The sequence below is a fragment of the Python bivittatus genome, unplaced genomic scaffold (genome assembly GCF_059951505.1).
Source record: "Python bivittatus isolate LINGU-HERP-01145 unplaced genomic scaffold, Pbiv_v1 ctg000700_np1212, whole genome shotgun sequence".
In the NCBI taxonomy this organism is placed as follows: Eukaryota; Metazoa; Chordata; class Lepidosauria; order Squamata; family Pythonidae; genus Python; species Python bivittatus.
In genome coordinates this window covers 74,432,222-74,454,658 of record NW_028277098.1, presented here as the reverse complement: position 1 = coordinate 74,454,658, position 22,437 = coordinate 74,432,222, and the positions used below count along the sequence as shown (strand labels likewise).

Genomic DNA, 22,437 nt, shown 5'->3' with positions numbered 1-22,437 from the left:
AAAGAGAGTGACTGACCCCGATTATTTTTGTCACCTGCCAAGACCCCCCAGATTATTCCTCAAGAATTGTGGCCCCCCGAACAAAAACAAAAATAGTAGTAGTTATTATTAAATGCATTATAGCTACCCACCCCAGAAGATTCTGGGCAGCTGACAGTATCCTACAAAGAATTAAAAAAACAATTAAAAACACATAAGACAAGACAGTCTGAACAAAAACAACCATAGCAATAAAAACAATAAAGAGCCCATAAAAACACAATAGGGCCTCCTCAGGCACACTAACCCCAGGCCTGGGAACGGAGCCAAATCTAATGGGCCTTCTGGAACTCCAGAGAATGGGTGCCATATGCATTTCAGGGGGGAGGGGGATGCTGTGCCATTTCCATCTCCCCCGCTTACTCCATTCCATTTGTGCTCTCTTGAGAAAACTGCCTGCCCCTCTCCCAACTACAATTCAGGAAAAGGGGCCACTTCTCTGCAACCAATTTATTTCCTTGCTTGCAGCTGATGTCAGTCTTATTAAGGGGGGTGGGGAATCAATGTTGAACTAATTTTTACACTTTTTCCAGAGTAAAAACACATCTTGTACATTTTGATCACCCTTACAATATACTACAGCAATTGAACAACAATCAAAAGTATCAGAGACCCTGGCTTGAGGGACAGTGGATGTTTCCTATGTAGCACTAGCTCTATGCTAGGAACACTTTACCCAGTTTCAGAGTTCTTTCTTATGCAGCTTGCAAGGGAATTAGAGTGTGTAGTTCATCTAACCCAGTTTTCCAAACTTGGCTGAGGAATTCTGGGAATTGAAGTCCACGCATCTTAAAAGTTTCCAGGTTTGAAAAACACTGATCTAACCCATGGTGAACAGTTAGTATTTTCATCACTGTTTGTGGTGCTTCCTTGTGGTCATTATGGAATAGAATGTGAGGTAAATCCTGCTGCTATAGAAAAGTGGTCTGAAGAAAACAAGGGAAATATAGAAAATAATAAGAAACAGTCAACAGGTGGAACAAAAAGTTCTTGGTGTCAGCTTCTCATCCTCACTGAAAATGATACTGGAAAGAGCAAAAGAAAGAGACTGCAATGACCTTAAACTCACTTCCTCCTTAGTGTTCATAATAAATACCATTTGGATTCAGTTTCACAGCATATAAATATGGTGGAGAATCTCAAGCAGTCAGCTATGAAGTCTTCTGTGGTATGTGATAGAGATAAGGATAAAGATATTAATGCAAGATCTAGGCCCTTCAGATGGCATTGTCAGAGACCATGGATAATGGGAGTTGTAACCAAACAATATCTGGATTGCTAGTGTTTTACAATCCTAAATATTCATCACTTTTTCTATGTCTTGGTACATTTGATGTAAGAGACATCTATATCACTACCAGCAGTTGTACACATGCAAATCCCACAATAAAAAACGAGAACAGTATACATAACTCTTCGTATACCTAGTTAATTGTTTAAAACATAGAATGCAGCGCCTCTACACAGCCAAATATGATACTGTCAAAAGCACCAATCACTCACTCCAAGATTACATATATATGGTAGCCTTCTCAAACTTGATATATTTCAGATAATTTGGACTTCAAGGGACCAAGCTGAATGGGATTTGTGGTATGAATATATCCAATACATTTAGGGAGCAGTAGTTGGGAAAGCTGATATATAGTTATGATCTGTAACTTATCAGCTCATATGAATTCAAAGTAGGTAACAGTGGCACCCTAGATTCATTATCATCCCAGGATTGAGTTTCAGCTTCTAATAAGTGCAAGACTAGGTACAACTACTTACTAACCCTCAAGTGATTGTGGTGATGCATAAATATGCTTGTGGTCTTTAGTAAACAAAACTTCAATAGTCAAAATGTAGTTCTTCACACCCTACTTGTTATATAAATATCCTTCCCTATGTTGCATTATAGGTTGTAACCTCTCAAAGCAGGGACCTGTCCTCTTTTGATTTAAAGCACTGGAATATAGTACATACAGTGGTAACTATGTTTATTTGCTGCAGTAGAAACATGACATAGTTCATTTAAGCAACCCAATTTTCTTGAGTCACACAACAGAGAACTATAATTGAACCCACTGTCTGGGTTTGTCCAACATGCAAGGCTAAACATGGGGCAAGCTAGTTTGGGTACTAAACAATCCAAGAATGGATCTTATGCCACTTTGAGAGCTCACTAATTTCTTTGCTTGTTTCTTTTTTCCCCCCAGCAAGCTTTAGAGGAACCCTTACTTGTGCAACCAAACCCCATCTCTGTTCCTCTTAATACAATGTGCATATCTGGAGATTCCCTTGCTCCATCTGAGAATATCATCTGGTGGATTCCCTTGCTCTCCAACTCTTATGCCACCACCCTCTTTGGATCATTCCCCAGGAGTAGTTAAAAAAATCAGGAGTCTGGTAGCAACTTTTCCAACTGACAAATTGTATTAAAAGGCATACACTTTTGTAAGCTGCAATTCACTTCATCTGATGACCAGTTCATCAGATGCTTTTTTGCCATCACAGAGTGACACAGTTCCCCTCCAAGAGTTCTTAGAAATGTAAAAAAATGCCACTATTCTGTAAACCTTAAGTAGCTTATGAATTTTACATGTGCCTCTTTGGAAAATGTCTCTTAAATTTAAATTCATAGATTCTACAAACTTTTATTTATTTATCAAATGTATTTATTTATGGATCCATCAAATTTATATAGCCCATCTCACAAACATGACTTTGAGTGGCATACAGTACAATCCTAACTAACGGATGTCAATCTAGACCAGTGTTTTTCAAACTTGGCAACTTTAAGATGTGTAGACTTCAACTCCCAGAATTCCTCAGCCAGTTGCAGGCTGGGGAATTCTGGGAGTTGAAGTCCACACATCTTAAAGTTGCCAAGTCTGAACAATACTGGTCCAGACAGAGCCAAGTTATTCTAATTCAACTAAAAATTCCAGCCGCCTACACAGTTAAAGCCGCCGCCGCCGCAACCCCAGTACAGGCACCAATTGCAACTAAGCAGCTGAACGCCAACGCCTCTCGCGCAGCCGCATTGTAGAGTACGAGGAGAACCAATCCTTTCATCTCACGTCATCACTAACGCGAGCACCGAGCATGTCGATGCTCCTGATTGGAGCGTGGAAAAGAGAGAGGGAGGGGCCACGGAAGGAGGCGGATCCCCGGAAATGAGGGCGCGATCCCTCTGGATGGCTGTGGACCGAGCGGAGCGGGGTGTTTGGAAACCTCGGTAGCGAATGCTTCGTAGATGCTGCGCTCACTCCATCCGCTGGGCTGGTTCTGGTTGTGGGTGTGGGTGTGGGTGTTGCACTTGCCGGGGCAACCCTCCACTGCCGCCGGGAAAGAGGTCGACATCGCCCACTATAGGTGAGCCGGGCGAGGGTCCTGGGTCCTGGAGCTCTGCTTCCCGATCGTCCAGAGGAAGGCGAGGCGCACAGCAGCTCTCCCTCGGTTACCCTCTTTCGTCGGCTTACAGGCAGGCAGGATTTGACCCCGTAAAGCTCCCTGGCCCCTCTGCTGAAGGGCAGCGTGGACCTGCTGAATTTTGGGTCGTCGTGCAAATTCCCCAGTTGTTTCGCTGAAGTTGTAAAATGGGGAAATGTATGCGAACTTCCTTGCAGAGGGAATGAAATCAACATGCAAAGAGAGAGTCGGCCGTTGGTTAATTCTGATAGAATGGAGACGATGGAAGAGCCTTTTAAGAGGCAGGGGAAATGCGGTGGATTTTAGAGAACTAATTTTCCATATGAGATTAACGTTGGGTCTCATCTGCTCTCCTTCTCCTGTCTCCCCTTTTCACATTCATAGAAAAGAGTTCAATTCAGAGGACAAGATGGGTGATTCTAATGCAAAGACCCTTTCAGATATTCAACCAGACAGAGATTACCAAAAAAATCCCAGTTCTGTCATATAGTAGTTTGTATGCGGCTATAAGTACTACTATATTCAATGAAAGTAAACTCACTGCTGTTCAATTAAAACTTTTTTTTTTAACTTGAAGTCTAATTTTGTCTTCTAACAGGGCACTGAGCCAGTCTTCAGGTTTACAAATTAAAATTGGGATAAAAATTAAGAAAGGAAGAAAAAGAAAGGATAGAAAGAGGAGAAAAGAGATAATAATGCTAAAATTATATTATTTTGCAAAGTGTTTTCCTATCTGACTGGGGCTAAGCTGATTTTTACTTGTTGATTAAAAGCATGTTTTGCTTTAAAATGAGCAAGGAAGCAGTGTTTGTTACACCACCAATGTGAATGGTTCATGACAGGGTTACTGGATAGAAACTTCAAAAATCCACACAACCAATACATGGCAGTAAAGAGATCTAGATAATTGTAACTCTTGCTCCCATCCAGCAGTTCAGATTTTTTGCAGCCCATATCTGAGATTTCATGATGTAGGGAGTGGACCAGATCTCCATGATGAGAGTATCTTAAGTATGGGACTCCTTCCCAAGAGAAGCGCAGTTCCCCTTGTGGAATTTTAGATGACAAAAACATGTTTGTTCATGCAGGCATTTGAGAGATAATTTGCCCATAGGATTTTTTCTGCTTGAAAATGTCCATAGTATTTTTTTTCCAATTCTGTGATTTGGTGTTGAAATTGTTTTGCTGTCAAGCTATACTATAAAAAAAAAGGGGGGGGGTTGCCCTGTAATAAAGCTGGGATTTGGGGGGGGATTGGTACATAAAATAATTATGTTTATTAAACTTATGTAGCTGCCCATCTACCAGAAGGAACTCTTAGAATACTAAGCTAATGTTTAGTTCAATGACAAAGGTGTTTCCTTTTTGTCACTCTGTAATCCTGGCTTTTCCAACTGAACCAGAATTGTTTCTGGTTAGAAAGTAGATGTTGGTAACTGCTTGGTTTCTGGCTCATGAATGGAGCTAGGTTATCCTCATTTTTGCTGTGCGTGGAGTTGCCACACCCAAGTGACCATTGTTTTATACATAAGCCTTGCAGCAGACACTGTTTTAAAAGTTGAATTCTTTCTGGGGGAAGGTTACATCAACCTTGCAATTTTAAGTCAAATAATTCTCTAATAATTTAGCTAGCTAACTACTGAGTCTCTGTTATAATTTGTTGAATAAACAATATTGCAAACTCAGCTAAAAAAGCAATTAAGGTGCACTAAATGTAACAAGATGCTAAAGAAATGAATGAAATTATTAACCATAGTAATGCAAGCTTAGCTGCAAAGAATTCACTTTTAGCATGGGGAATTCAAGGTTTTTAGATAGCAGCTAAGCTAAAATAGCAACTCTAGACACCCTGTTGTTTAATCCAAAGGATCTGTTGTATAGCAGAAATAATTCATCCTCTCTGCCCCTTATTATGCATTCCAATACACATGAATTAACCCATTGATTGCCTGTAATTATATTAAAATATATCAAATGAAGGGATAATTCGCATAAGTCTAAAAAGAGGGCTTGTAACCCCTCTTAGGCTTCTTTCTCTTCCACCTCCATTATCGATCCTATCAATAACCCAGTATGTGCTTCAGTATACTTGTGTCTGGGTCTCTGGTTTAAATATAGCCCTGAAAATTTTTCCTTCAATACCTTCAGTTTTGTGATACCAAAGCGGGATACTCCAGCTGATGAGGAATAGCCATGCGAGAAATACTGTTCTTTACATACATACAACATCTTTTTTATGTTGTGCGTTTAAGGTGGTAGGCTTTTATATTTGAATTGGTCTTTGAGTATGTAGGAGTGCTTAGGAACACTGGAAACATTATCCTAGAATTTTGAGGGAATGCAGTGTTTTGTATTAGTCATTTTCAGTAAGATTACTGATATATCTTTCTTTTCTTCCTCAGAGAGCGAGTCAAGTCCATGTTTTATCATGCTTATGATAACTATCTGGTAAATGCCTTTCCCTATGATGAGCTTCGTCCTCTGACATGTGACGGGCAGGACACTTGGGGAAGGTACTAGGAAATCAGTATCATCGGTCATTTATGAAATTTTGAAGTAGCACCTTGTTACAGAACATCCCAACTTGCTAGAACAGGGATCTAGAATTTGGTCAAGCCAAGGGGCATATTTAGCTTTTAAGTTGCATGCATGTTAAGTTATTTCATTGCTCTGTCTAATCATTTCCCCTTGTGGGGGCCACACGTGGCCCAGGGGCTATATGCCTATACCAGAGAAAATGGATCTTATGGCAGGAAAAAAAATGTATTCACATTTTTACTGAGAAAATTTAGACCAGCCTTTCTCAACTTGGGCAGATGTATAGATTCCAGTTCCCAAAATTCTTAGCAACAGCCATGCTGCCTGCAGAATTCTGAAAGTTGAAGTCCACATACCTAGAAAACACCCAAGTTAATGAAAGCTGATATTAAGCCAATAACCACATGGAATAGCAATGAAAACAAGAGAGCATCTCATTAATAGTAGTTGTATAGCTTCAGTTGTGGAAAGCTACCCAGTTGTGTAGTGGATTAGAAACACCCAGATTCAAGACCACCTTCAGCCATGGAAGGTTACTTGGGTGACCTTGGGCCAATGACTCTCTCTCAGGCTAACCTACCTCACAGGATAGTTTGGGGAAAAACTATTGGAGACAGTATTACATATGCCCTTTCTGTAGGAATGTATGAGGTCCCGCAAGAAAGATGGTATCTCAGCCTAATAAAACAGAAGCAGCCTGAGTGGGTGAGATCATCTGTGGATGTGACATAGAATAGCATTCATTATTTTTGTAAAGACCTTTTAATCCAGTCGTGGACACCTGGATGTCTAAGGCAGCTATGCCAACCTTTTTTGCAGTGTACCTGTAGTATTTTTTATAAAGTGAGTCCACCTGTAATGCAGGGACAGTACTCTGACAACTTCTTCAGATGTACTGATAATTTCTTACATAAATGTTACTTGTAAAAAAATAATAATTTCATTGGGAGGCAATCTCAGAGAAATGACTCTGTGATTTCTTACTTGGAAGGTTGAGCAGATCCAAACTGTCTAAAATTTATTCATGCAACAACATGTGGATTTTTTCCTGACATGGTTAAGTATTAAAACGTGTGTGCATCCATGTTACTTATGGTTGATGTATCCCCTTCCCTCATGCCATCGCTTTATTTTCTCATTGTTTCTTTTTCAGTTTTTCTCTCACATTGATTGATGCTCTGGATACGCTACTAGTAAGTATTATCCATCCCTTGATAACAGCTTCATTCCTCATTGATTTTCTACACATTTTTCAGTATCCTCTAGATAGCAAAGAATAGCTTTTGTTCTTCATGCTTGTTGTTTCTATTTCTCCATTTGGGAGGTTAAGGATGATGTATTTTCCTTATTAGAACATCTTGAAGGTGTGAGGGACTTAGAGGTCACTTTCAGCCCCTATGAGTATGAAAAGATGAATTATGGCAGTGCAGTGTTTTGTATCTTGTGATGTTCTGTATTATCCTTTAGTAAGATGATGTCTTACAAACCATTACTTTTCTTTCCAGATTTTGGGGAATGTCTCTGAATTCCAGAGAGTTGTTAGTGTGTTGCAAGAGGGCATAAATTTTGATATTGATGTAAATGCTTCTGTCTTTGAAACCAATATCAGAGGTGAGTTGACAGGATCTTGCCAGATTATATGGATTAGGTCTGAATTGCAATATAGGTAGTAATAATGAAAGAAGGTTCTAGAACTTCCCATACTAAGAGGAGCAAGGAAAGAATACAATTTTTATCTCCTGCCATAAACATCCAGCAGCTTTCTCCAACCTGGTGGTTATCAGATATTGTAGTCTCAATTTCTGTAATCCTTAGTCAGCACAGCTATTAGATTATGGGAGAAATACTCCAGCACATATGGAGGGTGACAAGTTAGGGAAGGCAGATCTGTTAGAAATCTTTGGTCTTATCTAGTAAATTGCTTTTACATTTGTGTGATTTTCCTAAATGCTTGTTCTTGACTTGCGGCTTTTGAGTATGCAAAATGAAATCTCAAATCAAATATCTCATAAAAAATCTCCTTTGAAGGGAAAAATTGTTGCCGGGTTAAAAACAATTATAGTATCATTCCAGAAAAGTGGAATTTGAATGCCTTGCTCTTCTATCTTCACTGAAAAGCAAGGGACGTTTGTAGGCCTCATGGCTCTTTGGTTCATTTGAATATGCCATGATAGGGACAAAACTGAAAGTCAGCTGTATGGACACTCTGGGGATGACACTCTGGGAGTGTCATCTCTGGGGGAGATGGGCGGCATATAAATTTAATAATAAAATGAACGTACCTCCTGTGTCCTTGCCACAATCTACTGCTTGTAAATAAGCTTGATCTGCATGTTTGTAGTGGTTGGCGGCCTCCTGTCTGCTCACTTGCTGTCAAAGAAGGCTGGTGTTAAAGTAGAAGCAGGATGGCCATGCTCTGGCCCCCTCTTGAGGATGGCAGAGGATGCTGCTCGAAAACTTTTGCCAGGTGAGCATTCTTGCTGAAGCTTATCATTTCTTCTGTCCCCCCCATATTGCTGCATTGTAGGCTACATGCCAAGTTTATTTTCATGAATAGAGTTGTAAGTAATATATACCAGAATCTGCTAAAGTTTCCCAATAGATCATGGGATGCCAAAGAGATGGCCATCTCATTGTTCTGAAAATCAAGAGTTGTGACTCTCATATACATTGGAAAAAAACGTTATTAAAGGTTGCTATGAATTCACATATCTGCTATGCTTATAAATGAGTATATTGTAGCAAGTTAAATAGTTGTACAGTACAGTAGTGTTGTATATCAAAGCTGTTCTTTCAGTCCTGCTGAAAGAACACCTCTATCAAAATTAGAGTAACTCTGTAATAGTGATTAAAAGTATCAATCACCTAAAGCAGGATGGGCAACTCATCAGCTGCATTCAACCCAGGCATCACTAAGATAGCTTTGTTGAACCTTGGTGGGAAGTGAGTCAAGATAACAATATTGTTATGTTGCAGTTAAAGAACTTTCCAAAAGGGGATAACAAAACTTCTGCAAATATGTACCTTGCCCCTCCAGTGACAACAAATCTTTGGCTGCACCATAATAGCACTCAGAGGGATGGATAAATACATAAATATGAATTTTGGAGGAAAATAGCTATCCCCACATACCTGCACACCAAACTGTGTGAACATTTTAGATTTAATTCACCTGATTTGTTGCAGAAACTAAAACCTGCCTTAGCTTTCTTTTAGTGAAAGCTAGGGACTAAGTTTTATGCCAGAAAGCAGATCACTGGCTTCTGTTTCTGTGAAAACATAGAATGCATGGTGCCTTGTTTAATAGAAGTCTTTATATTTTGAGCCAATGTGTTGGCTTTATAAAACATAGTGTAGTCCATTTAATTCCATTATAGGGTAGAAAGTTGGCCTTGATAACATCTTTTCCAACCCTTTAAATATATGTACCTTTGTTTTGAAGCCTTTCAGACTCCAACTGGAATGCCATATGGGACAGTAAATTTACTACGTGGGGTAAATCCTGGAGAGACACCAGTTACTTGTACTGCTGGTATTGGTACATTTATAGTGGAATTTGCTACCTTAAGTTATCTTACGGGGGACACAATATTTGAAGATGTTGCCAGAAGGGCTCTTAAGACCCTCTGGAAAAATCGTTCTGATATCGGCTTGGTGAGTAGAAACCCCCCTGTCTCATTTCAGTCCATTATTTGTAGCTTAATCTGAACAAAGGTCTAGTATTTAGATAACTTTAGCATGGTAAAATTCTGCAAATATAGTATTAAGTATTATATCTAACATTCCCTTCATCAGAATAGATTCTCAGGCTTTGTACAGTAGTAAGTGTACAATACAGGTAGTCCTCGACTTACGACCATTTGTTCAGCGACCATTGAAAAGTTACTGCAGCACTGAACGTAGGGACTTACGACTGGTCCCCGAAGTTATGGATGTTGCAGCGCCCCTGCAGTCACATGATCAAAATTCAGGCGCTTGGCAGCCTGCTTGCAGTTACAAGCACAGGGGAGCTTCAACTCCCCCCCCATCTCTGCCCTTTTGGCCCCCTGTATTCCGCAGCCCCTGCCATCCTAGCTGACCTTCGCCATCTTCTTGCTCTTGCTGCTGACCAAGCATGCCCAGCCTGGCCCTTTGCAAGGCAGCTGCTAGCTGCACGAGGCTTTCTTCCCAAGGCTGCACACAGCGATTTCCTCACAAGACCTGGGGAAGATGGCCTCACGTGGCCAGCATCTCCCTCACAATGGGCCAGGGCGAGCACACAGTAGTGAGGGAGGCTGGGACTGGGCTGGGGTGGCTGGGGCTTCCCTGGGAGGCTGTAGCTTCATGCTGCACTGGTGGGGTTTCCTGGGGCAAAGCAGCTTTGCACAGCACTGCTAGGCTGGGGCGACTGAGGCTTCCAGGGGTAGCTGTGGCTTTGTGCTGCGGCTCAGGGGCTTCTTGCAGCCCCAGAGCCACGGCATGCCAAGAGGCCCCTGAGCTGCACTGTGGCAAGCAGTCCCAGAGCTGCACGGTTCTGAGGCTGCTTGCTACCCTGTAAGTCAGGATGTAGGGTGGCCAAAAGGGCAGAGATGGGGGGGGGAATAGGCAGGTGGGGGGAGTTGAAGTGGAGGCAATCCCTTACCTTACTGAGGCTTGGGGCTGGGAGGGACCAAGCCCAGAATGGCTTAGATTGGGGTGGGTCCTCAGCTAACAACCGGTGGAATTCGGTTAATGACGGCAATGGGGAATGCCAGGATTGCCATTGCTTAGCGATGCGGTCATGTGGCAATGTTTTACGACCGCATTGCTTAGCGACGGAAATTCTGGTTCCAATTACCATTGTAAATCGAGGACTACCTGTATACAACTAGGCCTCAGTTTAAGGGAGCATCTGGAGAGAGGGAGTCAGTTACTCCCCAAATATGAAAAGTACATCATCGTTGTAATTTACATTATTTGTGTAATGATGACATTACACAAATGATGTGAACTGATGCAAATGATGCACTTTCTGTTATTGCAAAAATGAGATAAATCACTGCAGCTGTTGTAAAATTAATACAAATTTAACTGCCTCTGCTGGACTTCATCAGATACAATGGATCTGTACATGATTTTGAGATGTCCAGAAAGAAGTTCAGTTGACTGCACCCAAAGTCTGTTAAGTGAAAGTTTGTTAAATCAGGGTTTTGCTGTAATAATAATAACGCATTATATTTCAAATAACATAAAACTGCAGGACAAGAAAACCATAAATTTGCATACAGAGGCAATAAAACAAATTAAAAAGACTGTAATGTCAGTTCCAGTCAAGCTTCTTTAGGGTGACTACTCCAAAGTTAGGGGATTGCTACAGAACAGAAGATCTCATTTGTCCCCAAATCATATGGTTAGACCTTCCCCAACCAGGTTCTTTCCAGACATAGTCTATAACTCCCATTTTCCCTAATTTGCATGGCTAATACATGATGGAATTGTAGACCATATCTAAAAGAAGAAAGTTGGCTTATGCCAAAAGCAAATAAATAATAGTATGGCCAACTTTATAATAGTTGTTCATTAGAATAGTGCAAGGTTTTTTTTATTACCAGGTTAGGGTATGTCATTATAACTAAATAGTTGCTAAAATTGAAAAAAATATTCACTTATACTCTGTTAATTCATCCAGACACTTCCACTGAAAGGAAACTAGTCTGATATAGCATACATGCATATACAAACACTTTGAAAACTGATATTGTCAAAAATCATTTCTTTATATTCTTACAGATTAGCTTTAATTCTTTCTGGTGTGATTCTATTTGTTTCTGATGTGCATATCTTCCTTGGAAATTAATATGATCCAAAATTTAAAATGGTTATTACTGAAATTAACATGCAAATAAAATCCATACTAAAGAAAACATCAGTTTATTCGAAAGGATACCTAGGCTATGTTCTTTTACAATGCACTTTCATAAAATGAAGCTAAAGAGTAGATGACCGTCACATTTAAAATCTTGTTCCTTACCAAAACCCAAGTTTCTAAACCAAGACTTAGTTCTTAACAGTTATAAAGGCACAATGAAAATGCTATGTTTAAAGGGCTCTAAATAAATCATTTGTGTTGCACATTAGATATTATTTTTTAAGCTTGCACTGATTAGCAAAACTCAACTTTTGCTAAATGAAAAAGAAATGCAAGGCCATGTTAATCTTAGTCCATACCTTTAATAACTGAGTTTTCCCTCCTTCAGGTAGGTAATCACATTGATGTAGTAACTGCCAAATGGGTGGCCCAAGATGCTGGGATTGGAGCAGGAGTAGATTCCTACTTTGAATACCTTGTTAAAGGGGCCATTCTGCTGCAGGATGAGGAGCTGATGTCCATGTTTCTAGGTAAGAGGTTCCTATGGTTACATGATACATATTTTCTTCCATTTATTTTTTTTAGTGCAATACATTTAATGTGGGATAAGAAACCAAAGACAGAACTTCTAGAAAAAGAATGCATTCCTTCTGTGTTTTTATTCCTTACTCAATCATTAGCTCTTCTTCTTCAGTCACTCAGAACCAGGTGGCATTTTCTTCACTTTCTGTCTTCTTCTCCCTAATCCTCCAATTATTGGCCATCTAGGCCTTTTAAACATTCAGTGCTAATGTGTAGATACAGTAAGTGTGAACCTGTATCTGCCTTAGCCTCTGTATCTACCTTATCTTGGCTAAGGTTTACCTACATAACCTACAGTGAGACAAGTAGTTACATTCACTGTAGTTGACCCAGTCTTGTTTGTGTCTATCAGCCTTAAAGGTACTTTATGTTTTGTCCTTTCCTTCCTGGAATAGCATTTATCTTGAAAGTTCCTGTGTGGTGAGCAGATTTCATACGACTTCTTGACCCTCTTTATGCGGTCATTCTTTTGTTTAAGTGTAAAAGGATGATTGTACATTAAATATTTAATGTATATTCCATTTTATCAAAAGATGCCTCGAAAGGATGTACAATAAAATATTATTTAATTATTAGATGTTTCTAGAAATTCCAACTAGAAGTTAGAATATGTATGAATTTCTCACCCAATATTTGTCACTGGCTTTAACTTTTCTTTCACTCTAGATTATAACAAAGCTATAAAAAACTACACAAAATTTGATGATTGGTATCTGTGGGTTCATATGTACAAAGGAACTGTCTCAATGCCAGTTTTTCAGTCTTTGGAGGCTTACTGGCCTGGCTTACAGGTAAAGATTGATTTAAAATAGTTGAAGTTAATTAGCATAGTTAAAATATATTATGTATAATTTTTATTAGAGAAGGCTGGTACAGATACAGTGCTGTAGATTGTATCCTAAGCATAAATTGAGTAATCTTATCTTAACCATAAGCATTAAACAAATGGAGCAAATTAGATGTCTGCATTGGGGAAATCAGTCCTTGGACTGTGGTCTCTTGCCAAGACAATTATAAAGCCAGATTTCTGATGCCTTTCCACCAAAATGTGACCTGCTTTTCTCACAAGAATCCAGTGGAAATATTCTTGGGCAGAAATAAATTTTTCTACAAACAGAATAGCCAATGAACCCAAATATCTAAGTGTGACTTTTGAATTACACAGTTTTTAAATTGTGTAATTCAACTCTGTTTGAATTACAGAGTTTTTAAAAATCCTAATTTGCTTTCTAACGTCATTGTTTGTCTTCTCAGGAGATGTTAATGTGCAGTTGTATCATTTGCTAAGGGGAAAAATTAATATTACATAACTGTTTTTTCCCAGAGCCTTATTGGAGACATAGATAGTGCAATGCGAACATTTCTCAATTATTACACTGTTTGGAAGCAGTTTGGTGGGCTGCCTGAGTTCTACAATATCCCTCAGGGCTACACAGTAGAAAAGCGTGAAGGGTACCCTCTTCGACCTGGTAAATATGAACATATTTGAAGTATATTTGCTATGCGTCTTGTTTGAAGACCCTCTCATAGTAAAAAGTCACGTTTTCTTCAAATCAGACTCAACTCCTTGGTGACTAGGTGGACATTTTCATGTTGGGTTTTTTGGCAGCAATTAGAATTTGTTTGCTGCTACCTTCTTCCAGAATTTTTTTTTTTTAATTTACCAATCTAGCCAATAGCTCTGGGATTCCCAGGTAAATCTCTATAGAGTACTAACCTGACTTGGTTTAGTCCATAATATTGATGCTATACTTCACTTTTGAGTGGCTCAAAGAATTTTTACTATCAAATTTATAGAATGCCAAGTGAGCAAAGCCCAAGTGGCTCAGATAGGCTTATTCTCTAGTCTGGCCCAAGGCAACTGAACAACAGCTGTCACTTATATGGAATAACAGGTGAAATGCATATAAAAGAAAATGTGCTCCTTTGTATCAAGCTTTAGATAGTACAAGAACACTATATGTATTGAATACTTTTGTGTTTAATTGTGTTTAGAAGACTGAGCAGTTAGTATTTTGTGCATTATACTATTATATTCATTATATACAGTACTTGCATATTCAGCAAAGTAACTTCCATTTCTTTGTTTGGGGCTTTGCAGAACTAATAGAGAGCGCAATGTATCTGTATCGAGCTACACAAGATCCAACACTTTTGGAGCTGGGCAGAGATGTGGTAGAGTCAATAGAAAAAATCAGCAAAGTTGAATGTGGCTTTGCAACAGTTAAGTGTTTCTCCCAAACTTTTTTTGTGGAGTGGGGATATTGGGGGTCAGTTTATTCCTTTCAAGTCTTCCTTGTAAACATCTTCTTGCTTATTCTGTGTTTCTTCTTCTATAGTACATAGAAGTTTTAATTCTGATTCTAGGGTAGAAATCACCAGAACTGCCCCAGGAGTTATCTCTTGATTTGCCATTAAGTCCAACTCCAACCCAGTTGGTAAGATGCTAGTGATGTAGCAAGTTTTGACATCTCAACATAACCCCTTCTTCTTTGCTTTTATTTTAAAGATCAAAGACCTAAGAGATCACAGATTAGATAACCGAATGGAGTCCTTCTTCCTGGCTGAAACAGTGAAATATTTGTATCTACTGTTTGACCCTGACAACTTCATTCACAACAATGGATCATCCTTTGATGTCTTGCTGACACCATATGGAGAATGCATTCTTGATGCTGGTGGATATATCTTCAATACAGAAGCCCATCCTATAGATCCTGCTGCCCTGCACTGTTGCCGGAACCAAAAGGAAGAACAGTGGGAGGTCGAAAGCTTAATGAGGGAATTCTATTCTCTGAACAAGAGTAAGAAGTTTACTTTCAGAAGAACTTCAGATAAAATGGGAAGAAAACAAAAAGATTCTACTGATGCGTCCTCTGAAGATTATGAGAGGCAAGTAAGCTCAGACCCGAAAGGAAAAAGGACGGTCCCGTTACTGAGCTGTCCCACTCAACCATTCAACTCAAAACTAGCTGTTATGGGACAGGTCTTCTTTGACAATGCATGATTTCTTTGCTGAAATTCAGATGTGTTGAAATCAGTAAACTTGAATTTTATTTGCACTTTTGATCACTCTTTCCCTGGGAATAAACATCATGCTGCAGGAAAATGTAGTTCCTCAAAATAGGGTGCATTTAGATGACATGGTTCCACTTTGGCAAGCAAAAATATTCGAAAATGAAAAATTAATTATGATGTTCTCTGATTTTACTAGGTTCTGATTCCTCCTGCATTCCTTGTTTTTAACTATTTTCTGAACCAAGAAAAATAAAAGACGAAGATGTCTGGGTTATAGGTATTTGGCTGCAAGATGAGCACTGTGATAGTGTTTAAAAACTTATCTTGGGCTGCCTCATTAACATTTGAGTTATGACAGCAAGGGAGATTTTTCAGTGATGCTCAGTCAATTACGGATCCAAATTCTCCGAACAGAATTATTCCTTCCATGAATAGATGGCACTGAATCCAGTAGAGGTATCCCACTGAAGGAAGAGGGCTGAGGAGACAAGTTTCACTAGTTTTCTTTCTCCTTATACCACCTCTTAGGCAAACAGAGAGCTGCAGGAGAAAGAGGAATTACAAGGGGCTACAAGAGTGAAAAGAAATTGCAAGGCTGCTGCTTCGTACATATGCAGGAAAATATTTAAAAATTCATTTCTTCTTTTTTGCGTTTTCTTCACTTTTCTACTCCTGAATGATTAAAAATTTTAAACATGAGTACAGTGGTACCTCGGTTCACAAACTTAATTCGTTCCGCGACTCTGGTCGCAACCCGAATTGGTTGCGACCCGCATCAAATTTTCCCATAAGGTTCAATGTAAATACGGTTAATCCGTTCTGACCCCTCCGAATTTGGTCGCGACCCAATTTTGGTCATGTCCCGAATCAAATTTCCCCATAAGGTTCAATGTAATTACGGTTAATCCGTTCTGAACCATATGTATTTTTTTTAAAAAACCGCAAAAATATGAAACAAAATACAGTATGAAGAGAGAGAACGCTAACCTTGCTCGACGCGACTTCTGGTGTGGGGGACAGGAAGGCGGGTGGGGAGGCGGTTATTGCTTGGAGGGAGAGTCCCCCTCCCTACAGGAAGCCACGACGTGTCACGGGAGGGAAAATGGCCGCGGATCCTGTTCGTCACCCGATCCAGCGTTCGCGAACGGAGGCAAAATTTTGCGAACGGAGCTGTTCGTGACCCGAATTGGTCGTGAACAGAAGCGTTTGTGACCCGAGGTACCACTGTATGTGCTTATTCTCTATCAGCTAACACTATCTTTTCCACTTCTCCCATTTCTTATGTCACAATATTGGAGACTTGTTTTTATATTTTTGGCCAATGTCTGCTGCTTAAATTATAAATGAGTGCTGAAAGGGCTGCAAACCCTGGGATACTTCAAAATGTGATGTTTCATGTTGGCAGTTCACCTAGGATGATTTTTCTGTAGAAAAATCATAAAAGCTCCTATGTTATGAATAGAGTGATTCTAATTACATAGAATGAATTTGTGTTTATCTTTTCATTCTACCAATATATTATTGATATTCGTACTTGGAGCAATAAAGGAGCAATTAAGGCTGATATCGTTAAGAATCTACCTCTTGGAATTTGAGAATGGATGTTTTAGCAAAATTTGGGAGAGATTATCTGAGATTCCAGGATCTCCTCCTTCATGAAATGCCAGTAAAGTACTGTCAAAATGGGCTTGATCCATTTGTGTAAACTTCAAAGGAGCTCAAACTATGCTCAATAGGGTTGCACAGAGATCCAGATCTGAAGGACAAAATAAGATTTTGAGTGTCCGTGAATAAGCACATAGCATCAGTTGGAAATGCCTTCAATGAAATGTGTCTTTTCTGAAATCATGTCAGTTGCAAAGACATCTGTGTGAACTCAGGAGAAGATGCAGGTATTTAAGATTTGCCCATCAAACTTGAAGAAATCTGCAGATACCAAGATGCTAAATTCCACCTTCCAAATTAAATGTCAATCATAATAGTGACCTTGGGCATGTTTTCATATAAGGTTTATACTATAATTAGCTTCCCAAGCTAATTATAGTATAATTGATTTCATTATTAGTTCTTAGGTATAGTAAAATTATTAATGTAATCTTGGTGGGTTTAAGAAGTGTATTTGGATAAGTACAGTTTGCATAGATGATTGAGCAAACAAGATCTAAGGCTGAGGCAAAAAAAAAGGTGGAGGTGAAATGAGAGGTAGTTCTGAAATACATTGATTTAAAAGGCTGGGAGCATGAAAAGGATTTGATTTCATTTTATGATCTGTACAAAGTCTTGGAGAATATACAAGCAATTGGTTACTCTTTCTGCACTAAATTACTTGTACAAACATACCAACAAAAGTTTCTGCAACATACACTACTGTATGTGATTCATGTTTCTTCTTTAGTACTAGGGATAACAAAACTCATTCTGATTCTACACTACAAATGCTGAGTAATGGGAAACATGGGCTTTACAGTACTGGAAATGGTGTTGTAATGTGGAGGTGTGCAGTATGGATACCATTCTTCCAATCCATCAAGGAATGCTGGATAAAAAAGCATCAAGTGGAACCATAGGAGAAGCACAAAAGAATAGGGTGGAGGAAAAGCAACAGCCTTTACAGGGAAGACTTCATTGAAGAACTCATAGTAAAAATATTGGGGAAGTGGGCATTTATCTCTGGAAGTCTTGATTTTAAGAGAAAGCTGAGTGTGATCAAATCCTTTTTTTTAATAAACTCAAACCAATTATATGTAGGATTCATGAAGGAGAAATGGGGAACTTGGATGCAAGTGGATATTAAAACCACAATTACAAATAATTCCAACAAGAAAAGAAAGCAGATGGTGCTGGTGCAACTGCATATAAAGTTTAGTGAAGAGCTGGAAAAGCCACATGAAAAAGATAGGAAGAGAGATGGGTCACTAAAATAGAATACAGGTGAACCAATATTATAGAGATGATGTCAGGAAAAACTCAGAATGAACTGATATTGGCTAAGGACACAACATCTGAAGTGGCTTCTTCAGATATATTTAAAGTAAAATAATTGTTCAATGAATGCAGCAAAATGCTGATAGGTAGCAAAGGAAGGGGAGAATTGCTGTCATTTTTGGCTTACTCTTTTAAAAGGAAAGATTATTTGGTCCACCAGACAACTGTAAAGAGCAGGATGAAGCAGCAAGATTGAAGCTTGCTTGAAATATGGTCTTGATTAGTTTAAATCTCCAGTGTCAGATAAGTTACATTCTAATTACTGAATTGATTAGCTAGCGATCAAACCTTTAGGTACTATCTTTGAGAAATCCTGGAGAAAGTTAAGCCCAGGTGAGTAGAGGAGGACAAATGTCCTTACCTTCAAAGAAATGAAAAAGGAGGACTAGGGAACTACAGACCAGTCAGTCTGACATCTATATCTAGAAATATTCTAAAACAGATTATAAAATTATCTAAGTGATTACCAGAAATCAAGATGGATTTATCAAGAACAAGTTCTCTAGACTTAACACATTTTCTGATTTGGTAATGTCTTTAATAGTTTATGGAAACATTGTAGACAAAATTTATCTTGTTTTCAGCAAAGTAGTTGACAAAATATTTCATTATGATTGCTAATCATCTACAGGTAGTCCTCGAGTTACAACTACTCATTCAGCGACCATTCAAAGTTACTATGGCACTGAATGAGGGGGACTTATGACAGATCCTCAGAGTTCCGGCCATCGCAGTGTCCCTGTGATCATGTGATTACACTCTGGGCACTTGGCATCCAGCTCGCAATTATGATGTCACAGCAAGCCACAGTCACGTGATTGTGATTTGTGACCTTCCCTGCTGGCTTTCCACAAGCAAAGTCAGTGGACAAGTTGGCAGGAGGTCACCAGTCGATCCTGATGCTTTTTCACCCACCTGCCCGTGCTCCCTAGCACCCACCCCCCACACCCATGCACCCCTTTGGCACCCGCATGCCTATGTTCCCTATGGCCTGCCCACAACACCCTCCTGCAGCACCTGCACACCTTCCCACTCTCCCTAGGGCCCCCTCTGGCACTTACCTGCTAGTAGCTTTCACAGCTCTCATCCACTGACCTGCTTGCCTGGGACTCCCACCTCTTCCTGCTTAACAACCCACACGTTCCTGGGTTTTTAACAGCAACCAGGACTGCCAGGATTGCTGTTGCTAAGCAATGCAGTCACACCGACATTGCACTTTATGACTGTGATGGAATGGAATTATGAAGGCCAGGCTCAGGGAGATAAACTTTTAGCTCGCCAGAAGAGCGTGGGAGTAACAAGAGGATGAGACTGGCACCTCCCTGAGGAATTCACACTGTTGTGGCTGGCTGACTTTGGGAGCTGGGGTTTCAGACTCGGAAGATTCTTGCTAGAGGCTATAGCTAATAAACATAGCTGGACTGAATTTGCATTGTCTCTTGGAGTTCCTTGGGCTAGGCCTGACAATGACTGCATCACTTATTGATGGCAATTCCACTCCCAATTGCCATCATAACCCAAGGATTACCTGTAGTTAATTGAGGGCTGACAGTGTGACAATTAAGTGGGTACATAGCCAGGTGATCATCAAAGAATGCTAATCATATCCTCATGCAATGGGGTGCTGGACCCTATTTTCTTCAGCATGTTTATTAATGATTTGAATGAAGAGGTGAAGGGAATGCTTGTTAGACTTGCAGATGACACAAAATTGGGTGGGATCCTAGGCAACAGAAATAATATTCAGGAAGATATTGATAGGTTAGGAAAAATGACAGAATGAAAATTAACAGAGACAAATGCAAAGTTATGTACTTAGGAAATAGAAATCAAATGTAAAAAGGATCTTGGAATTTGTTAGAAACTGTTCTCAACAGCGGAGAATGCAAAACAATAAAAAGGCAACTGCAGCTTTATGGCTGCATCAACAGAACTATAATTTTCAAACCAAAGGAACAGTTGCACTTTATTCTGCACTGGCCAGACCCTGCTTTCATTATTCTGTCCACAGAATAGGTCTACAAAAGGGAAAAAAAGATCAGGATACTAGAAACTAAAACTTATAAGGAAAGATTGAAGGCATGTTTAATCTTATGATTACTTAATAGCACTCTTCAAATACACTGCATAGTACACCAAGAGCTACTCTATTGTTTCAGAGCTCAGGGCATGGAATAATGAAGTTAAGTTTTAGGAAAGATTTTAACTCAGTGCTAGAAAAAGAATAGTTTGACTGTGGAACCAATTATGAAAGAGATGCTGGGCTCTTCACTGTGCTCAAGTGGGGGCTTAAGAGACTTCTGTCAGAAAGCTTTGATTTGAATTCCTGCACTGAGCATGGGTTTGGAAATGATGGCCTAAAGAACCCTTCTGATATATAGTTCTAGAGTCTTGCCCAAAGTTGACTTCAGCAGGCATATGCTGAAGATCAGCACTCAGAATCTCCTGGCCCAGTTGCTCCTTGCTTTCACTGACTTACATGCTTGGTGTCTGCTTGTCTTTACTCACTCAGCATAATTTTGGGGTTGGATGGGCACTTTTCTCAAATCGTATGTTTTCTCATTGGGATGGGGGTGAGGGTGAGAAGGTGTTCCTGGGAGGGATGAACAAAAAACACTGAGACTGTATGCCAAGAATATATACTCCTAGCAGGGTTACCCAAAGCATGAAGGTCATCCCAGCAAGCGAGCATCTTTATCAGGCAGCAGTGAAATAGGAAGATGCTGGAAGCAGATGATCACTAGTGACAAAGGCATCGTTTCATACTGCACAGAGAAGGCAATAGTAAACTACTTCTGTATTTTTACCAAAACACACACACACACACATGGAGAGAAAACAAATGATACAGTGCCAGATTATGGGCCTCTCAGGTTTATTGGCACTCAACATGTTACTGAGGAAGAGCTGAGGATCTTTTGGAGTATTAACAGTGTTTATGATATGATTAAAGTCTTTGAGACATCTAATTGTGGATCTTGTCATGCAGGAAAAGAAAATTTGAAGCTGCAAAAGCAGAATTACAGTGGGGACAGAGAACAAAAGAAGCAAGAACATGAGAAAGCTCAATACAGTGAAAGAAGAAGTGAGTCAAGTACACACTGACATCCTAACTGTCAGAGAATTCAGATGGACTGAGAAAAACATGGAAAGTCTTCCAAAAGATCTCCAAAGGAGGTTGCAACCTCAAAGTGGTATGCTAAAGAATGCCAGTGAGCAACAGTAACTTGTCCCAAGATCAAAGAAAGGTTGAAGGAGTACAGTATATCGAAATTCTATATAGTAGAGAAGGCAACATCCAAGATATTCCTGTTTACAAAAACGTCTAGAATTAGAAAATGAAGTCAGACCAGTACTTCTGTCATAACAAAGTTGGAAGGCTACAGCATTTGATGGAATATCTACAGAAATACGGCAAGCAGCAGCAGAAGAATCAGTAAAGATTGTACTCAACCCAGGTTGTTTTCTTACGATTCCACCCGGTTTGTTATTCCGCCACCTCTGCCCTTCCTTTCGTTTCTAGTCGTTTTTAATGTCTTGTTTTCATGTCTTAAATAAATTGTAACACCCCCCACCCCCGGGTCGCTGGGAGGCATATACTGTAAATTCACTAAATAAGAAGAGCTTAAATAACAGCAGCCTTGTAGAGCCGGTCCCCGTTCCTCGCAAACGGAGCTTCTTTGGGGGAACAGGGCCGAGACCATCTAATGGATATTAGGGCTTTCAATCTGGGCGATCAAAATCAGGACGACCGCTAGACAGCAGCAGACGCAGAAAAAAACTAAGAAAGATCAGAGAACACCAATCTCCATCCCAGCAGCGGCTCGGATGACGTGAGACCGGAAGTGCCGGCTTTGATTGCGGAAGACGATATAACAGCAGCATCTTCCTTCTTGCTGACATTGCTCAGTCTTACTCTCATCTTTTAGTATATGCCGGTCACTAGTTATGCCCAAAGACTTCATTTCCCATCATCCTTTAGGGAAACGAATACGTTCTTCCTGTCGCCGTCCCACCTATGAGGAGACGGC

The 22,437-nt window shown here is 39.8% G+C and overlaps 1 protein-coding gene across 1 annotated transcript; it reads left to right on the top strand.

Annotated features, from left to right (window-relative positions):
- Positions 1-3,182: 3,182 nt before the first annotated feature.
- EDEM2 (ER degradation enhancing alpha-mannosidase like protein 2) lies at positions 3,183-15,472 on the top strand. The gene is made up of 11 exons (XM_007419885.3): positions 3,183-3,399; positions 5,859-5,969; positions 7,148-7,187; positions 7,500-7,605; positions 8,336-8,461; positions 9,437-9,648; positions 12,210-12,351; positions 13,070-13,194; positions 13,728-13,872; positions 14,505-14,626; positions 14,913-15,472. Exons 1-11 carry the CDS (start codon positions 3,281-3,283, stop codon positions 15,408-15,410), a joined length of 1,746 nt encoding a protein of 581 aa, XP_007419947.1. The 5' UTR covers positions 3,183-3,280; the 3' UTR covers positions 15,411-15,472.
- Positions 15,473-22,437: the final 6,965 nt, after the last annotated feature.